This window comes from Salvelinus fontinalis, unplaced genomic scaffold (assembly GCF_029448725.1).
Source record: "Salvelinus fontinalis isolate EN_2023a unplaced genomic scaffold, ASM2944872v1 scaffold_0018, whole genome shotgun sequence".
NCBI lineage: Eukaryota > Metazoa > Chordata > Actinopteri > Salmoniformes > Salmonidae > Salvelinus > Salvelinus fontinalis.
Window position 1 is genome coordinate 187,184 of NW_026600227.1, and position 21,679 is coordinate 208,862.

Sequence of the window (21,679 nt, forward strand, 5' to 3'; positions counted from 1 at the left end):
TGGATTTATTGTGATGGTGTAGGTAGACTATATTACATGGATTTATTGTGATGGTGTAGACTATATTACATGGATTTATTGTGATGGTGTAGACTATATTACATGGATTTATTGTGATGGTGTAGGTAGACTATATTACATGGATTTATTGTGATGGTGTAGACTATATTACATGGATTTATTGTGATGGTGTAGACTATATTACATGGATTTATTGTGATGGTGTAGACTATATTACATGGATTTATTGTGATGGTGTAGACTATATTACATGGATTTATTGTGATGGTGTAGACTATATTACATGGATTTATTGTGATGGTGTAGGTAGACTATATTACATGTATTTATTGTGATGGTGTAGGTAGACTATATTACATGGATTTATTGTGATGGTGTAGACTATATTACATGGATTTATTGTGATGGTGTAGGTAGACTATATTACATGGATTTATTGTGATGGTGTAGACTATATTACATGGATTTATTGTGATGGTGTAGGTAGACTATATTACATGGATTTATTGTGATGGTGTAGGTAGACTATATTACATGGATTTATTGTGATGGTGTAGACTATATTACATGGATTTATTGTGATGGTGTAGACTATATTACATGGATTTATTGTGATGGTGTAGAATATATGTTTTATTTTATTTTATTTTATTTCACCTTTATTTAATCAGGTAGGCTAGTTGAGAACATGTTCTCATTTACAACTGCGACCTGGCCAAGATAAAGCAAAGCAGTTCGACACGTACAACAACACAGAGTTACACATGTAATAAACAAACATACAGTCAATAATACAGTAGAAAAGTCTATATACAGTGTGAGCAAATGAGGTAGGATAAGGGAGTTAAGGCAATAAATAGGCCACGGTGGCAAAGTAATTACAATATAGCAATTAAACACTGTAGGCTGTGTTCCCTACCGTTTTGTCCTGTAGGTCGGCTGGCAGCTCATAGCTCTCAGACAGGGATCGGGAGCATTTGACTGCCTTCTCCTCGGCCCGCTTCCTGAGGATGGACTGGCTGTGCTGCAGCTTGGGCCGTGGTTGCCCTGGCAACACCACGTGGCTGAAGAGATGCCCACCGTCGAAGCGGTCCTGTCCGGTACCGTCGATACTGTGGGCTAGAGGGATGCTTCGACTGTATTGGTCTAAAGACCCGCCCACCTCGTCATCACAAGCCTCCTCACCTTCTACACTGCAGGGAGGAGAGAGAGAGAGAGAGATGTTAGATCACAAGCCTCCTCACCTTCCACACTGCAGGGAGAAGAGAGAGAGAGAGATGTTAGATCACAAGCCTCCTCACCTTCCACACTGCAGGGAGAAGAGAGAGAGAGGAGTAGAAAATCTTAACAGTATATTTGACCTCTCAGCTTCCCTATCAAATCTAAAAATCTCAAATAGAAAACCGAAGAAAATGAACAACAATGACAAATGGTTTGATAAAGAATGCAAAAATCTAAGAAAGAAATTGAGAAACCTGTCCAACCAAAAACATAGAGACCCGGAAAACCTGAGTCTACGCCTTCACTATGGTGAATCACTAAAACAATACAGAAAACCTGAGTCTACTCCTTCACTATGGTGAATCACTAAAACAAAACAGAAATACACTACGGAAAAAAAAGGAACAGCACGTCAGAAATCAGCTCAATGTAATTGAAGAATCCATAGACTCTAACCAATTCTGGGAAAATTGGAAAACACTAAACAAACAACAACACGAAGAATTATCTATCCAAAATGGAGATGTATGGGTAAACCACTTCTCCAATCTTTTTGGCTCTATAACAAAGAATAAAGAGCAAAAACATATACATGATCAAATACAAATCCTAGAATCAACTATTAAAGACTACCAGAACCCACTGGATTCTCCAATTACCTTGAATGAACTACAGGACACAATACAAACCCTCCAACCCAAAAAGGCCTGTGGTGTTGATGGTATCCTTAATGAAATGATCAAATATACAGACAACAAATTCCAATTGGCTATATTAAAACTCTTTAACATCGTCCTTAGCTCTGGCATCTTCCCCAATATTTGGAACCAAGGACTGATCACCCCAATCCACAAAAGTGGAGACAAATTTGACCCCAATAACTACTGTGGGATATGCGTCAACAGTAACCTTGGGAAAATACTCTGCATTATCATTAACAGCAGACTCGTACATTTCCTCAATGAAAACAATGTACTGAGCAAATGTCAAATTGGCTTTTTACCAAATTACCGTACAACAGACCATGTATTCACCCTACACACCCTAATTGACATCCAAACAAACCAAAACAAAGGCAAAGTCTTCTCATGCTTTGTTGATTTCAAAAAAGCCTTTGACTCAATTTGGCATGAGGGTCTGCTATACAAATTGATGGAAAGTGGTGTTGGGGGTAAAACATACGACATCATAAAATCCATGTACACAAACAACACGTGTGCAGTTAAAATTGGCAAAAAACACACACATTTCTTCACACAGGGTCGTGGGGTGAGACAGGGATGCAGCTTAAGCCCCACCCTCTTCAACATATATATCAACGAATTGGCGCGGGCACTAGAACAGTCTGCAGCACCCGGTCTCACCCTACTAGAATCCGAAGTCAAATGTCTACTGTTTGCTGATGATCTGGTGCTTCTGTCACCAACCAAGGAAGGCCTACAGCAGCACCTAGATCTTCTGCACAGATTCTGTCAGACCTGGGCCCTGACAGTAAATCTCAGTAAGACCAAAATAATGGTGTTCCAAAAAAGGTCCAGTCGCCAGGACCACAAATTCCATCTAGACACCGTTGCCCTAGAGCACACAAAAAACTATACATACCTCGGCCTAAACATCAGCACCACAGGTAGCTTCCACAGAGCTGTGAACGATCTGAGAGACAAGGCAAGAAGGGCATTCTATGCCATCAAAAGGAACATAAATTTCAACATACCAATTAGGATCTGGCTAAAAATACTTGAATCAGTCATAGAGCCCATTGCCCTTTATGGTTGTGAGGTCTGGGGTCCGCTCACCAACCAAGATTTCACAAAATGGGACAAACACCAAATTGAGACTCTGCATGCAGAATTCTGCAAAAATATCCTCCGTGTACAACGTAGAACACCAAATAATGCATGCAGAGCAGAATTAGGCCGATACCCACTAATTATCAAAATCCAGAAAAGAGCCGTTAAATTCTACAACCACCTAAAAGGAAGCGATTCCCAAACCTTCCATAACAAAGCCATCACCTACAGAGAGATGAACCTGGAGAAGAGTCCCCTGAGCAAGCTGGTCCTAGGGCTCTGTTCACAAACACACCCCACAGAGCCCCAGGACAACAGCACAATTAGACCCAACCAAATCATGAGAAAACAAAAAGATAATTACTTGACACATTGGAAAGAATTAACAAAAAAACAGAGCAAACTAGAATGCTATTTGGCCCTAAACAGAGAGTATACAGTGGCAGAATACCTAACCACTGTGACTGACCCAAACTTAAGGAAAGCTTTGACTATGTACAGACTCAGTGAGCATAGCCTTGCTATTGAGAAAGGCCGCCGTAGGCAGACATGGCTCTCAAGAGAAGACAGGCTGTGTGCTCACTGCCCACAAAATGAGGTGGAAACTGAGCTGCACTTCCTAACCTCCTGCCCAATGTATGACCATATTAGAGAGACATATTTCCCTCAGATTACACAGATCCACAAAGAATTCGAAAACAAATCCAATTTTCCCATATCTACTGGGTGAAATTCCACAGTGTGCCATCACAGCAGCAAGATTTGTGACCTGTTGCCACCAGAAAAGGGCAACCAGTGAAGAACAAACACCATTGTAAATACAACCCATGTTTATGTTTATTTATTTTAACTTGTGTGCTTTAACCATTTGTACATTGTTACAACACTGCATATATATAATATGACATTTGTAATGTCTTTATTGTTTTGAAACTTCTGTATGTGTAATGTTTACTGTTCATTTTTATTGTTTATTTGACTTTTGTATATTATCTACCTCACTTGCTTTGGCAATGTTAACACATGTTTCCCATGCCAATAAAGCCCCTTGAATTGAATTGAATTGAATTGAGAGAGAGATGTGTTAGATCACAAGCCTCATCACCTTCCACACTGCAGGGAGAAGAGAGAGAGAGAGAGAGATGTTAGATCACAAACCTCCTCACCTTCCACACTGCAGGGTGAAGAGAGAGAGAGAGATGTTAGATCACAAGCCTCCTCACCTTCCACACTGCAGGCAGAAGAGAGAGAGAGAGAGAGATCTGTGTTTGGAATTTGGTAGCATTGCCTTTAAATTGTTTAACTTAGGTCAAACTTTTCAGGTAGCCTTCCACAAGCTTCCCACAATAAGTTGGGTGAATTTTGGCCCATTCCTCCTGACTGAGCAGGTGTAACTGAGTCAGGTTTGTAGGCCTCCTTGCTGGCACACGCTTTTTCAGTTCTGCCCACAAATGTTCTATAGGATTGAGGGCAGGGCTTGGGATGGCCACTCCAATACCTTGACTTTGTTGTCCTTAAGCCATTTTGACACAACTTTGGAAGTATGCTTGAGGTCATTGTCCATTTGGAAGACCCATTTGCGACCAAGACTCGTTATACTGTGGATATAGATACTTTTGTACCTGTTTCCTTCAGCATCTTCACAAGGTCCTTTGCTGTTGTTCTGGGATTGATTTGCACGTTTTGCACCAAAGTACGTTAATCTTTAGGAGACAGAACGCGTCTCCTTCCTGAGTGTTATGACGGCTGCGTTGTACTTGCGTACTATTGTTTGTACATATAAAACACATATAAAAAGTATTTAGTCAGCCACCAATTGTGCAAGTTCTCCCACTTAAAAAGATGAGAGAGGCCTGTAATTTTCATCATAGGTACACTTCAACTATGACAGACAAAATGAGAAAAAAAATTCCAGAAAATCACATTGTAGGATTTTTAATGAATTTATTTGCAAATTATGGTGGAAAATAAGTATTTGGTCAATAACAAAAGTTTCTCAATACTTTGTTATATACCCTTTGTTGGCAATGACAGAGGTCAAACGTTTTCTGTAAGTCTTCACAAGGTTTTCACACACTGTTGCTGGTATTTTGGCCCATTCCTCCATGCAGATCTCCTCTAGAGCAGTGATGTTTTGGGGCTGTTGCTGGGCAACACGGACTTTCAACTCCCTCCAAAGATTTTCTATGGGGTTGAGATCTGGAGACTGGCTAGGCCACTCCAGGACCTTGAAATGCTTCTTACGAAGCCACTCCTTCGTTGCCCGGGCGGTGTGTTTGGGATCATTGTCATGCTGAAAGACCCAGCCACGTTTCATCTTCAATGCCCTTGCTGATGGAAGGAGGTTTTCACTCAAAATCTCACGATACATGGCCCCATTCATTCTGTCGTCCTGGTCCCTTTGCAGAAAAACAATTGTGCAAGTTCTCCCACTTAAAAAGATGAGAGGCCTGTAATTTTCATCATAGGTACACTTCAACTATGACAGACAAAATGAGAAAAAAAATCCAGAAAATCACATTGTAGGATTTTTAATGAATTTATTTGCAAATTATGGTGGAAAATAAGTATTTTTTATATTTTTACTACAACTACCATCATCACTACTACTACTATTTAGAATTATAATCACAACAACAATAATAATAGTAATAACAATAATATTAATAACAATAATAGTATTATCAATAATATTAATAACAATAAAACGAATAATAAGTAAGTTACTGTTTACTATGCTGATGTTATTATTCAGTGTCCCTCAGGCAACGGAAGGTAAGTTACTGTTTACTATGCTGATGTTATTATTCAGTGTCCCTCAGGCAACGGAAGGCAAAAACAAATTTGGCTGCACTTTCTCCTTTACTGGGAGAAATATTCCTCACCAAGAGTTTCATTATTCACAGAAATGATTACATTTATTCCAAATTTTAACTTACTAAACCCAGAGGAAAAACAAAAAATATACTCATACTCATTGCTCCTTCGCCCATGAGTATTTTTAGTTTAAAAAAAAAAGTTTTAAACTGTTCCACATGTCCCAGAACTGATTTTGGTCATTTGCATTTTCAATTTCATCAAGTGTCTTATTGTTATAATTCAATTCTCTCTCAGCTGAAAGTGTATTTACTCATCAGGCCTCTGATGCTGACATTACATAGGTAAACCCTCCTGGTGTATTTTCCAGTGAATTAGCCTCGATGCATTGAGCTACATGCTGGCCCGGTGAACATAGCAGACCAGCTGAGACATAAGCAGGTGTAGTAATTTTATCCAATTACCCTCAAAAGTTATTCATATGCAACGGTATTTCACATGACATGTAGAAATAATCACCCATTTATCCCATTTCTTCAACAGCATTGAATAGTATATTAAATATTTATGACATTTATCTTAAATATACTATTCAATGCAGTTGAAAAAAAGTGGGTGATCATATTTACAGTGAAACCTGCTGGTTTAAAGGAAGCAAGGTATTAACCCTAACCCTGCTGAGCTGGTTTAAAGGAAACAAGGTATTAACCCTAACCCTGCTGAGCTGGTTTAAAGGAAACAAGGTATTAACCCTAACCCTGCTGAGCTGGTTTAAAGGAGACAAGGTATTAACCCTAACCCTGCTGAGCTGGTTTAAAGGAAACAAGGTATTAACCCTGCTGAGCTGGTTTAAAGGAAACAAGGTATTAACCCTAACCCCGCTGAGCTGGTTTAAAGGAAACAAGGTATTAACCCTAACCCCGCTGAGCTGGTTTAGAGGAAACAAGGTATTAACCCTAACCCCGCTGAGCTGGTTTAAAGGGAACAAGGTATTAACCCTAACCCTGCTGAGCTGGTTTAAATGAAACAAGGTATTAACCCTAACCCTGCTGAGCTGGTTTAAAGGAAACAAGGTATTAACCCTAACCCTGCTGAGCTGGTTTAAAGGAAACAAGGTATTAACCCTAACCCTGCTGAGCTGGTTTAAAGGAAACACGGTATTAACCCTAACCCTGCTGGTTTAAATGAAACAAGGTATTAACCCTAACCCTGCTGAGCTGGTTTAAAGGAAACAAGGTATTAACCCTAACCCTGCTGAGCTGGTTTAAAGGAAATAAGGTATTAACCCTAACCCCGCTGAGCTGGTTTATTAAACCCAACCAACTAATGCACATTAACATCCACACTGCAAAATGAGAAGGAGATAACGCTACAGAACGGTATATGTGTCAGCTGTATGTAAAGTGATAGAGAGGCCTGTCTATCTGTGACTTATCTGTGACTTAGTGAGCTTGAGGTACAGTACCAGGCGACTGTGTGATCACGCTCTCTGTAGCCGACGTGAGTAAGACCTTTAAACAGGTCAACATACACAAGGCTGAGGGCCAGACGGGTTACCAGGACGTGTGCTCCGGGCATGTGCTGACCAACTGGCAGGTGTCTTCACTGACATTTTCAACATGTCCCTGGTTAAGTCTGTAATACCAACACGTTTCAAGCAGACCACCATAGTCCCTGTGCCCAAGAATGCAAAGGCAACCTGCCTAAATGACTACAGACCCGTAGCACTCACGCTTGTAGCCATGAAGTACTTTGAAAGGTTGGTAATGTCTCACATCAACACCATTATCCCAGAAACCCTTGACCCACTCCAATTCACATACCACCCAAACAGATCCACAGATGATGCAATCTATTGCACTCCACACTGCCCTTTCTCACCTGGACAAGAGGAACACTTACGTGAGAATGCTGTTCATTGACTACAGCTCAGCGTTCAACACCATAGTGCTCATCACTAAGCTATGGACCCTGGGACTAAACACCTCCCTCTGCACCTGGATCCTGGACTTCCTGACGGGCCGCCCCCAGGTGGTGAGGGTAGGTAGCAACACATCTGCCTCGCTGATCCTTAACACTGGAGATCTCCAGGGGTGCGTACTCACTCCCCTCCTGTACTCCCTGTTCACCCATGACTGCATGGCCAGGCACGACTCCAACACCATCATTAAGTTTGCAGAGGACACAACAGTGGTAGGCCTGATCACCGACACCGATGAGACAGCCTATAGGGAGGAGGTCAAAGATCTGGCCGTGTGGTGCCAGAATAACAACCTCTCCCTCAACGTGATCAAGACAAAGGAGATGATTGTGGACTACAGGAAAAGGAGGACCGAGCACGCCCCCATTCTCATCGACGGGGCTGTAATGGAGCAGGTTGAGAGCTTCAAGTTCCTTGGTGTCCACATCAACAACAAACTAGAATGGTCCAAACACACCAAGACAGTCATGAAGAGGGCACGACAAAGCCTATTTCCCCCTCAGGAAACTAAAAAGATTTGGCATGGGTCCTGAGATCCTCAAAAGGTTCTACAGCTGCAACATCGAGAGCATCCTGACTGGTTGCATCACTGCCTGGTACGGCAATTGCTCGCCCTCTGACCGCAAGGCACTACAGAGAGTAGTGCGTACGGCCCAGTCCATCACTGGGGCTAAGCTGCCTGCCATCCAGGACCTCTATACCAGGCCGTGTCAGAGGAAGGCCCCAGCCACCCCAGTCATAGACTGTTCTCTCTACTACTGCATGGCAAGCGGTACCGGAGTGCCAAGTCTAGGACAAAAAAGGCTTCTCAACAGTTTTTACCCCCAAGCCATAAGACTCCTTAACAGGTCATCAAATGGCTAACCGGGCTATCTGCATTGTGTCCCAACAACCAACCCCTTTTTTACGCTACTGCTACTCTCTGTTCATCATATATGCATAGTCACTTTAACCATATCTACATGTACATACTACCTCAATCAGCCTGACTAACCGGTGTCTGTATGTAGCCTTGCTACTTCTATAGCCTCTCTACTGTATATAGCCTCTCTACTGTATATAGCCCCTCTACTGTATATAGCCTCGCTACTGTATATAGCCCCTCTACTGTATATAGCCTCGCTACTGTATATAGCCTCTCTACTGTATATAGCCTCTCTACTGTATATAGCCTCTCTACTGTATATAGCCTCTACTGTATATAGCCTCTCTACCGTATATAGCCCCTCTACCGTATATAGCCCCTCTACCGTATATAGCCCCTCTACCGTATATAGCCCCTCTACCGTATATAGCCCCTCTACCGTATATAGCCCCTCTACCGTGTATAGCCCCTCTACCGTGTATAGCCCCTCTACCGTGTATAGCCCCTCTACCGTGTATAGCCCCTCTACCGTGTATAGCCCCGCTACCGTGTATAGCCTCTCTACCGTCTATAGCCTCGCTACCGTCTATAGCCTCTCTACCGTCTATAGCCTCTCTACCGTCTATAGCCTCTCTACCGTCTATAGCCTCTCTACCGTCTATAGCCTCTCTACCGTCTATAGCCTCTCTACCGTCTATAGCCTCTCTACCGTCTATAGCCTCTCTACCGTCTATAGCCTCTCTACCGTCTATAGCCTCTCTACCGTCTATAGCCTCGCTACCGTCTATAGCCTCGCTACCGTCTATAGCCCCTCTACCGTCTATAGCCCCTCTACCGTCTATAGCCCCTCTACCGTCTATAGCCCCTCTACCGTCTATAGCCCCTCTACCGTCTATAGCCCCTCTACCGTCTATAGCCCCTCTACCGTCTATAGCCCCTCTACCGTCTATAGCCCCTCTACCGTCTATAGCCCCTCTACCGTCTATAGCCCCGCTACCGTCTATAGCCCCGCTACCGTCTATAGCCCCGCTACCGTCTATAGCCCCTCTACCGTCTATAGCCCCTCTACCGTCTAGAGCCCCTCTACCGTCTAGAGCCCCTCTACCGTATAGAGCCCCTCTACCGTATAGAGCCCCTCTACCGTATAGAGCCCCTCTACCGTATAGAGCCCCTCTACCGTATATAGCCCGACTACCGTATATAGCCCGACTACCGTATATAGCCCGACTACCGTATATAGCCCGACTACCGTATATAGCCCGACTACCGTATATAGCCCGACTACCGTATATAGCCCGACTACCGTATATAGCCCGACTACCGTATATAGCCCGACTACCGTATATAGCCCCTCTACCGTATATAGCCCCTCTACCGTATATAGCCCCTCTACCGTATATAGCCCCTCTACTGTATATAGCCCCTCTACTGTATATAGCCCCTCTACTGTATATAGCCCCTCTACTGTATATAGCCCCTCTACTGTATATATATAGCCCCTCTACTGTATATATATAGCCCCTCTACTGTATATATATAGCCCCTCTACTGTATATATATAGCCCCTCTACTGTATATATATAGCCCCTCTACTGTATATATATAGCCCCTCTACTGTATATATATAGCCCCTCTACTGTATATATATAGCCCCTCTACTGTATATATATAGCCCCTCTACTGTATATATATAGCCCCTCTACTGTATATATATAGCCCCTCTACTGTATATAGCCCCTCTACTGTATATAGCCCCTCTACTGTATATAGCCCCTCTACTGTATATAGCCCCTCTACTGTATATAGCCCCTCTACTGTATATAGCCCCTCTACTGTATATAGCCCCTCTACTGTATATAGCCCCTCTACTGTATATAGCCCCTCTACTGTATATAGCCCCTCTACTGTATATAGCCCCTCTACTGTATATAGCCCCTCTACTGTATATAGCCCCTCTACTGTATATAGCCCCTCTACTGTATATAGCCCCTCTACTGTATATAGCCCCTCTACTGTATATAGCCCCTCTACTGTATATAGCCCCTCTACTGTATATAGCCCCTCTACTGTATATAGCCCCTCTACTGTATATAGCCCCTCTACTGTATATAGCCCCTCTACTGTATATAGCCCCTCTACTGTATATAGCCCCTCTACTGTATATAGCCCCTCTACTGTATATAGCCCCTCTACTGTATATAGCCCCTCTACTGTATATAGCCCCTCTACTGTATATAGCCCCTCTACTGTATATAGCCCCTCTACTGTATATAGCCCCTCTACTATATATAGCCCCTCTACTGTATATAGCCCCTCTACTGTATATAGCCCCTCTACTGTATATAGCCCCTCTACTGTATATAGCCCCTCTACTGTATATAGCCCCTCTACTGTATATAGCCCCTCTACTGTATATAGCCTCTCTACTGTATATAGCCTCTCTACTGTATATAGCCTCTCTACTGTATATAGCCTCTCTACTGTATATAGCCTCTCTACTGTATATAGCCTGTCTTTTTACTGTTGTTTTATTTCTTTACCTACCTGTTGTTCACCTAATACCTTTTTTGCACATTTGGTTAGAGCCTGTAAGTCAGTATTTCACTGTAAGTTCTACACCTGTTGTATTCAGCGCACGTGACAAATAAACTTTGATTTGATTCTACATTGTAGAATATCAGTGAAGACATCAAAACTATGAAATAACACATGGAATCATGTAACCAAAAAAAGTGTTAAACAAATCAAAATATATTGTATATTTTAGATCCCTCAATGCCGCCACCCTTTGCCTTGATGACAGCTTTGCACACTCTTGGCATTCTCTCAACTAGCTTCACCTGGAATGCTTTTCCAACAGTCTTGAAGGAGTTCCCTCATATGCTGAACACTTGTTGGCTGCTTTTCGTTCACTCTGCGGTCCAACTCATCCCAAACCATCTCAATTGGGTTGAGGTCGGGTGATTGTGGAGGCCAGGTCATCTGATGCAGCACTCCATCACTCTCCTTCTTGGTCAAATAGCCCTTACACAGCCTGGAGGTATGTTGGGCCATTGTCCTGTTGAAAAACAAATGATAGTCCCACTAAGCCCAAACCAGATGGGATGGCGTATCGCTGCAGAATGCTGTGGTAGCCATGCTGGTTAAGTGCACCTTGAATTCTAAATAAATCACAGACAGTGTCAACAGCAAAGCACCCCCATACCATCACACCTCCTCCTCCATGCTTCACGGTGGGAACCACACATGCTAAGATCATCCGCTCACCTATTCTGCATCTCACAAAGACACAGTGGTTGGAACCAAAAATCTCACATTTTGACTCATCAGACCAAAGGACAGAATTCCACCAGTCTAATGTCCAATGCTTTCGTTTCTTGGCCCAAGCAAGTCTCTTCTTATTATTGGTGTCCTTTAGTAGTGGTTCCTTTGCAGAAATTCGACCATGAAGGCCTGATTCTCCTCTGAACATTTGATGTTGAGATGCATCTGTTACTTGAACTCTGTGAAGCATTTATTTGGCCTGTAATTTCTGAGTCTGGTAACTCTAATGAACTTATCCTCTGCAGTAGCTTTCTTGTGGCAGCTTTCCTGTGGTGGTCCTCATGAGAGCCAGTTTCATCATAGCGCTTGATGATTTTTGCGACTGCACTTGAAGAAACTTTAAAAGTTCTTCAAATGTTCTGGATTGACTTACCTTCATGACTTAAAGTAATGATGGACTGTCGTTTCTCTTTGCTTATTTGAGCTGTTCTTGCCAAAATATGGACTTAACCCTATTTGGTAAAAGACCATCTCTGTATACCACCCCTACCTTGTCACTTGGCTCAAACACATTAAGAAGGAAATAAATTCAACCAAATTCACACTTAACAAGGCACACATTTTAATTAAATTGCATTCCAGGTGAATACCTCATGAAGCTGGTTGAGAGAATGCCAAGAGTGTGCAAACGGTGGGTGCTTTGAAGAATCTCATGTATAACATATATTTTGATTTGACACTTCTTTGGTTACTACATGATTCCATGATGCGTTATTTCATAGGTTTGATGTAGAAAATAGTCAAAATTAAGCAAAACCCTGGAATAAGTAGGTGTGACCAAAGTTTTGACAGGAACTGTACATGTGTTGATATCAGCTGTGTGTTTCAGCAGAGAGCAAGAGAGAGGTAGTCAGCTATTCCAGGACGATCAATGGAAAAGGATACATGAGCCTCTCTCTCTGAGCAGCCATACAGAAGACGAAGGGATAAAGTGGTGTCAGTGACCGAGGCCACAGAGAGATAGGAGGGAAGTTGATATAGAGAAGGGATAAATCCAGAGAAGTACACAACAACACCCCCACCATCTCTCTTAATTCACCAAAACCCCCACCAACTCTCCTAGTTCACCAACACCCCACCATCTCTCCTAGTTCAACAACACCCCACCATCTCTCCTAGTTCACCAACACCCCCACCAACTCTCCTAGTTCACCAACACCCCACCATCTCTCCTAGTTCAACAACACCCCCACCATCTCTCCAACACCCCCACCATCTCTCCTGATTCACCAACACCCCCACCGTCTCTCCCAGTTCACCAACACCCCCACCATCTCTCCCAGTTCACCAACACCATCTCTCCTAGTTCACCAACACCATCTCTCCTAGTTCACCAACACCATCTCTCCTAGTTCACCAACACCCCCACCATATATCCTAGTTCACCAACACCCCACCATCTCTCCTAGTTCAACAACACCCCCACCATCTCTCCTAGTTCACCAACACCCCCACCATCTCTCCTAGTTCAACAACACCCCCACCATCTCTCCCAGTTCACCAACACCCCCACCATCTCTCCTAGTTCAACAACACCATCTCTCCTAGTTCACCAACACCATCTCTCCTAGTTCACCAACACCATCTCTCTTAGTTCACCAAAACCCCCACCAACTCTCCTAGTCCACCATCTCTCCTAGTTCACCAACACCACCACCATCTCTCCTAGTCCACCAACACCCCCACCATCTCTCCTAGTTCACCAACACCCCCACCATCTCTCCTAGTTCACCAACACCCCCGCCATCTCTCCTAGTTCAACAACACCCCACCATCTCTCCTAATTCAACAACACCCCCACCATCTCTCCTAGTTCAACAACACCCCACCATCTCTCCTAGTTCAACAACACCCCCACCATCTCTCCTAGTTCAACAACACCCCCACCATCTCTCCTACTTCAACAACACCCCACCATCTCTCCTACTTCAACAACACCCCACCATGTCTCCTAGTTCAACAACACCCCACCATGTCTCCTAGTTCAACAACACCCCACCATGTCTCCTAGTTCAGCAACACCCCACCATGTCTCCTAGTTCAACACCCCCACCATCTCTCCTAGTTCAACAACACCCCACCATGTCTCCTAGTTCAACACCCCCACCATCTCTCCTAGTTCAACAACACCCCACCATCTCTCCTAGTTCAACAACACCCCACCATCTCTCCAACACCCAAACAATCTCTCCTAGTTCACCAACACCCCCACCGTCTCTCCTAGTTCACCAACACCCCACCGTCTCTCCTAGTTCACCAACACCCCCACCATCTCTCCTAGTTCACCAACACCCCCACCATCTCTCCTAATTCAACAAAACCCCACCGTCTCTCCTAGTTGACCAACACCCCACCATCTCTCCTAGTTCAACAACACCCCACCATCTCTCCTAGTTCACCAACACCCCCACCATCTCTCCTAGTCCAACAACACCCCACCATCTCTCCTAGTTCACCAACACCCCACCATCTCTCCTAGTTCAACAACACCCCCACCATCTCTCCTAGTTCAACAACACCCCCACCATCTCTCCTAGTTCACCAACACCCCACCATCTCTCCTAGTTCACCACCACCATCTCTCCTAGTTCAACAACACCCCCACCATCTCTACTAGTTCAACAACACCCCCACCATCTCTCCTAGTTCAACAACACCCCCACCATCTCTCCTAGTTCAACAACACCCCACCATCTCTCCTAGTTCAACAACACCCCCACCATCTCTCCTAGTTCACCAACACCCCACCATCTCTCCTAGTTCACCAACACCCCACCGTGTCCCCTAGTTCACCAACACCCCCACCATCTCTCCTAGTTCACCAACACCCCCACCATCTCTCCTAGTTCACCACCACCATCTCTCCTAGTTCAACAACACCCCCACCATCTCTCCTAGTTCAACAACACCCCCACCATCTCTCCTAGTTCAACAACACCCCCACCATCTCTCCTAGTTCAACAACACCCCCACCATCTCTCCTAGTTCACCAACACCCCCACCATATATCCTAGTTCAACAACACCCCACCATCTCTTCTAGTTCAACAACACCCCAACATGTCTCCTAGTTCAACAAAACCCCACCGTCTCTCCTAGTTCACCAACACCCCCACCATCTCTCCTAGTTCACCAACACCCCCACCATCTCTCCTAGTTCACCAACACCACACCATCTCTCCTAGTTCACCAACACCACACCATCTCTCCTAGTTCACCAACACCCCCACCATCTCTCCTAGTTCACCAACACCCCCACCATCTCTCCTAGTTCACCAACACCCCCACCATCTCTCCTAGTTCACCAACACCCCCACCATCTCTCCTAGTTCACCAACACCCCCACCATCTCTCCTAGTTCACCAACACCCCACCATCTCTCCTAGTTCACCAACACCACCACCATCTCTCCTAGTTCACCCCCACCATCTCTCCTAGTTCAACAACACCCCCACCATCTCCCCTAGTTCAACAACACCCCCACCATCTCTCCTAGTTCAACAACACCCCCACCATCTCTCCTAGTTCACCAACACCCCCACCATCTCTCCTAGTTCAACAACACCCCCACCATCTCTCCTAGTTCAACAACACCCCCACCATCTCTCCTAGTTCACCAACACCCCCACCATATATCCTAGTTCAACAACACCCCACCATCTCTTCTAGTTCAACAACACCCCACCATCTCTCCTAGTTCAACAACACCCCCACCATCTCTCCTAGTTCACCAACACCCCCACCATCTCTCCTAGTTCACCAACACCACACCATCTCTCCTAGTTCACCAACACCCCCACCATCTCTCCTAGTTCACCAACACCCCCACCATCTCTCCTAGTTCACCAACACCCCCACCATCTCTCCTAGTTCACCAACACCCCACCATCTCTCCTAGTTCACCAACACCCCCACCATCTCTCCTAGTTCACCCCCACCATCTCTCCTAGTTCACCCCCACCATCTCTCCTAGTTCAACAACACCCCCACCATCTCTCCTAGTTCAACAACACCCCCACCATCTCTCCTAGTTCAACAACACCCCCACCATCTCTCCTAGTTCAACAACACCCCCACCATCTCTCCTAGTTCAACAACACCCCCACCATCTCTCCTAGTTCAACAACACCCCCACCATCTCTCCTAGTTCACCAACACCCCCACCATATATCCTAGTTCAACAACACCCACCATCTCTCCTAGTTCAACAACACCCCACCATCTCTCCTAGTTCAACAACACCCCACCATCTCTCCTAGTTCAACAACACCCCCACCATCTCTCCTAGTTCACCAACACCCCCACCATCTCTCCTAGTTCACCAACACCCCCACCATCTCTCCTAGTTCAACAACACCCCACCATCCCTCCTAGTCAAACAACACCCCCACCATCTCTCCTAGTTCAACAACACCCCACCGTGTCCCCTAGTTCACCAACACCCCACCATCTCTCCTAGTTCAACAACACCCCACAATCTCTCCTAGTTCACCAACACCCCACCATCTCTCCTAGTTCACCAACACCCCACCGTGTCCCCTAGTTCACCAACACCCCCACCATCTCTCCTAGTTCACCAACACCCCACCATGTCTCCTAGTTCAACACCCCCACCATCTCTCCTAGTTCACCCCCACCATCTCTCCTAGTTCAACAACACCCAACCATCTCTCCTAGTTCAACAACACACCCACCGTCTCTCCTAGTTCAACAACACCCCCACCGTCTCTCCTAGTTCAACAACACCCCCACCATCTCTCCTAGTTCAACAACACCCCCACCATCTCTCCTAGTTCAACAACACCCCCACCATCTCTCCTAGTTCACCAACACCCCCACCATATATCCTAGTTCAACAACACCCCACCATCTCTTTTAGTTCAACAACACCCCACCATCTCTCCTAGTTCAACAACACCCCCACAATCTCTCCTAGTTCACCAACACCCGCACCATCTCTCCTAGTTCAACAACACCCCACCATCTCTCCTAGTTCAACAACACCCCCATCATCTCTCCTAGTCCAACAAACCCCATCATCTCTCCTAGTTCACCAACACCCCCACCATCTCTCCTAGTTCACCAACACCCCCACCATCTCTCCTAGTTCACCAACACCCCACCATCTCTCCTAGTTCACCAACACCCCACCATCTCTCCTAGTTCACCAACACCCCCACCATCTCTCCTAGTTCACCAACACCACACCATTTCTCCTAGTTCACCAACACCCCCACCATCTCTCCTAGTTCACCAACACCCCACCGTGTCCCCTAGTTCACCAACACCCCCACCATCTCTCCTAGTTCAACAACACCCCCACCATCTCTCCTAGTTCAACAAGACCCCCACCATCTCTCCTAGTTCAACAAGACCCCCACCATCTCTCCTAGTTCAACAAGACCCCCACCATCTCTCCTAGTTCAACAACACCCCCACCATCTCTCCTAGTTCAACAACACCCCCACCATCTCTCCTAGTTCAACAACACCCCCACCACCTCTCCTAGTTCACCAACACCCCCACCATCTCTCCTAGTCAAACACCCCACCATCTCTCCTAGTCAAACAACACCCCTATATCTTTCCTAGTTCACCAACACCCCCACCATCTCTCCTAGTTCAACAACACCCCACCGTGTCTCCTAGTTCAACACCCCCACCATGTCTCCTAGTTCAACACCCCCACCATCTCTCCTAGTTCACCAACATCCCCACCATGTCTCCTAGTTCAACAACACCCCCACCATCTCTCCTAGTTCAACAACACCGCACCATGTCTCCTAGTTCACCACCACCATCTCTCCTAGTTCAACAACACCCCCACCATATATCCTAGTTCACAAACACCCCCACCATGTCTCCTAGTTCACCAATACCCCCTTCATCTCTCCTAGTTCAACAACACCCCCACCATCTCTCCTAGTTCAACAACACCCCCACCATATATCCTAGTTCACCAACACCCCCACCATGTCTCCTAGTTCACCAACACCCCACCATCTCTCCTAGTTCACCAACACCCCCACCATCTCTCCTAGTTCACCAACACCCCCACCATCTCTCCTACTTCACCAACACCCCCACCATCTCTCCTAGTTCACCAACACCCCACCATCTCTCCTAGTTCACCAACACCCCCACCATCTCTCCTAGTTCACCAACACCCCCACCATCTCTCCTAGTTCACCAACACCCCCACCATCTCTCCTAGTTCACCAACACCCCACCGTCTCTCCTAGTTCACCAACACCCCCACCATCTCTCCTAGTTCACCAACACCCCCACCATCTCTCCTAGTTCACCAACACCCCCACCATCTCTCCTAGTTCACCAACACCCCCACCATCTCTCCTAGTTCACCAACACCCCCACCATCTCTCCTAATTCAACAAAACCCCCACCATCTCTCCTAATTCAACAAAACCCCACCGTCTCTCCTAGTTGACCAACACCCCACCATCTCTCCTAGTTCAACAACACCCCACCATCTCTCCTAGTTCACCAACACCCCCACCATCTCTCCTAGTCCAACAACACCCCACCATCTCTCCTAGTTCACCAACACCCCACCATCTCTCCTAGTTCAACAACACCCCCACCATCTCTCCTAGTTCAACAACACCCCCACCATCTCTCCTAGTTCACCAACACCCCACCATCTCTCCTAGTTCACCACCACCATCTCTCCTAGTTCAACAACACCCCCACCATCTCTCCTAGTTAAACAACACCCCCACCATCTCTCCTAGTTCAACAACACCCCCACCATCTCTCCTAGTTCACCAACACCCCACCATCTCTCCTAGTTCACCAACACCCCACCGTGTCCCCTAGTTCACCAACACCCCCACCATCTCTCCTAGTTCAACACCCCCACCATCTCTCCTAGTTCAACACCCCCACCATCTCTCCTAGTTCAACAACACCCCCACCATCTCTCCTAGTTCAACAACACCCCCACCGTCTCTCCTAGTTCAACAACACCCCCACCATCTCTCCTAGTTCAACAACACCCCCACCATCTCTCCTAGTTCACCAACACCCCCACCATATATCCTAGTTCAACAACACCCCACCATGTCTCCTAGTTCAACAACACCCCACCATGTCTCCTAGTTCAGCAACACCCCCACCATCTCTCCTAGTTCACCAACACCCAAACAATCTCTCCTAGTTCACCAACACCCCCACCGTCTCTCCTAGTTCACCAACACCCCACCGTCTCTCCTAGTTCACCAACACCCCCACCATCTCTCCTAGTTCACCAACACCCCCACCATCTCTCCTAATTCAACAAAACCCCACCGTCTCTCCTAGTTGACCAACACCCCACCATCTCTCCTAGTTCAACAACACCCCACCATCTCTCCTAGTTCACCAACACCCCCACCATCTCTCCTAGTCCATCAACACCCCACCATCTCTCCTAGTTCACCAACACCCCACCATCTCTCCTAGTTCAACAACACCCCCACCATCTCTCCTAGTTCAACAACACCCCCACCATCTCTCCTAGTTCAACAACACCCCCACCATCTCTCCTAGTTCACCAACACCCCACCATCTCTCCTAGTTCACCACCACCATCTCTCCTAGTTCAACAACACCCCCACCATCTCTCCTAGTTCAACAACACCCCCACCATCTCTCCTAGTTCAACAACACCCCCACCATCTCTCCTAGTTCACCAACACCCCACCGTGTCCCCTAGTTCACCAACACCCCCACCATCTCTCCTAGTTCACCACCACCATCTCTCCTAGTTCACCACCACCATCTCTCCTAGTTCAACAACACCCCCACCATCTCTCCTAGTTCAACAACACCCCCACCATCTCTCCTAGTTCAACAACACCCCCACCATCTCTCCTAGTTCAACAACACCCCCACCATCTCTCCTAATTCAACAACACCCCCACCATCTCTCCTAGTTCACCAACACCCCCACCATATATCCTAGTTCAACAACACCCCACCATCTCTTCTAGTTCAACAACACCCCCACCATCTCTCCTAGTTCACCAACACCCCCACCATCTCTCCTAGTTCAACAACACCCCACTGTCCCTCCTAGTCCAACAACACCCCCACCGTCTCTCCTAGTTTACCAACACCCCCACCATCTCTCCTAGTTCACCAACACCCCCACCATCTCTCCTAGTTCACCAACACCCCCACCATCTCTCCTAGTTCACCAACACCCCCACCATCTCTCCTAGTTCACCAACACCCCCACCATCTCTCCTAGTTCACCAACACCCCACCATCTCTCCTAGTTCACCAACACCCCCACCATCTCTCCTAGTTCAACAACACCCCCACCATCTCTCCTAGTTCAACAACACCCCCACCATCTCTCCTAGTTCAACAACACCCCCACCATCTCTCCTAGTTCAACAACACCCCCACCATCTCTCCTAGTTCAACAACACCCCCACCATCTCTCCTAGTTCAACAACACCCCCACCATCTCTCCTAGTTCAACAACACCCCCACCATCTCTCCAAGTTCAACAACACCCCCACCATCTCTCCTAGTTCAACAACACCCCCACCATCTCTCCTAGTTCACCAACACCCCCACCATCTCTCCTAGTTCAACAACACCCCCACCATCTCTCCTAGTTCACCAACACCCCCACCATATATCGTAGTTCAACAACACCCAACATCTCTCCTAGTTCAACAACACCCCACCATCTCTCCTAGTTCAACAACACCCCCACCATCTCTCCTAGTTCACCAACACCCCCACCATATATCCTAGTTCAACAACACCCCACCATGTCTCCTAGTTCAACAACACCCCACCATGTCTCCTAGTTCAGCAACACCCCCACCATCTCTCCTAGTTCACCAACACCCAAACAATCTCTCCTAGTTCACCAACACCCCCACCGTCTCTCCTAGTTCACCAACACCCCACCGTCTCTCCTAGTTCACCAACACCCCCACCATCTCTCCTAGTTCACCAACACCCCCACCATCTCTCCTAATTCAACAAAACCCCACCGTCTCTCCTAGTTGACCAACACCCCACCATCTCTCCTAGTTCAACAACACCCCACCATCTCTCCTAGTTCACCAACACCCCCACCATCTCTCCTAGTCCATCAACACCCCACCATCTCTCCTAGTTCACCAACACCCCACCATCTCTCCTAGTTCAACAACACCCCCACCATCTCTCCTAGTTCAACAACACCCCCACCATCTCTCCTAGTTCAACAACACCCCCACCATCTCTCCTAGTTCACCAACACCCCACCATCTCTCCTAGTTCACCACCACCATCTCTCCTAGTTCAACAACACCCCCACCATCTCTCCTAGTTCAACAACACCCCCACCATCTCTCCTAGTTCAACAACACCCCCACCATCTCTCCTAGTTCACCAACACCCCACCGTGTCCCCTAGTTCACCAACACCCCCACCATCTCTCCTAGTTCACCACCACCATCTCTCCTAGTTCACCACCACCATCTCTCCTAGTTCAACAACACCCCCACCATCTCTCCTAGTTCAACAACACCCCCACCATCTCTCCTAGTTCAACAACACCCCCACCATCTCTCCTAGTTCAACAACACCCCCACCATCTCTCCTAATTCAACAACACCCCCACCATCTCTCCTAGTTCACCAACACCCCCACCATAT

At 46.5% G+C, this 21,679-nt stretch overlaps 1 protein-coding gene across 2 annotated transcripts in view; it reads right to left on the reverse strand.

Moving 5' to 3' along the window:
- LOC129842152 (IQ motif and SEC7 domain-containing protein 1-like) overlaps positions 1–21,679 on the reverse strand; it is a 274,873-nt gene that overhangs the window by 95,422 nt on the left and 157,772 nt on the right. For both annotated transcript variants that reach the window (XM_055910566.1, XM_055910567.1), the window contains exon 3: positions 941–1,214. In XM_055910566.1, the coding sequence (XP_055766541.1) occupies positions 941–1,214 (274 nt within the window). The remainder of the gene's footprint in view (positions 1–940; positions 1,215–21,679) is intronic.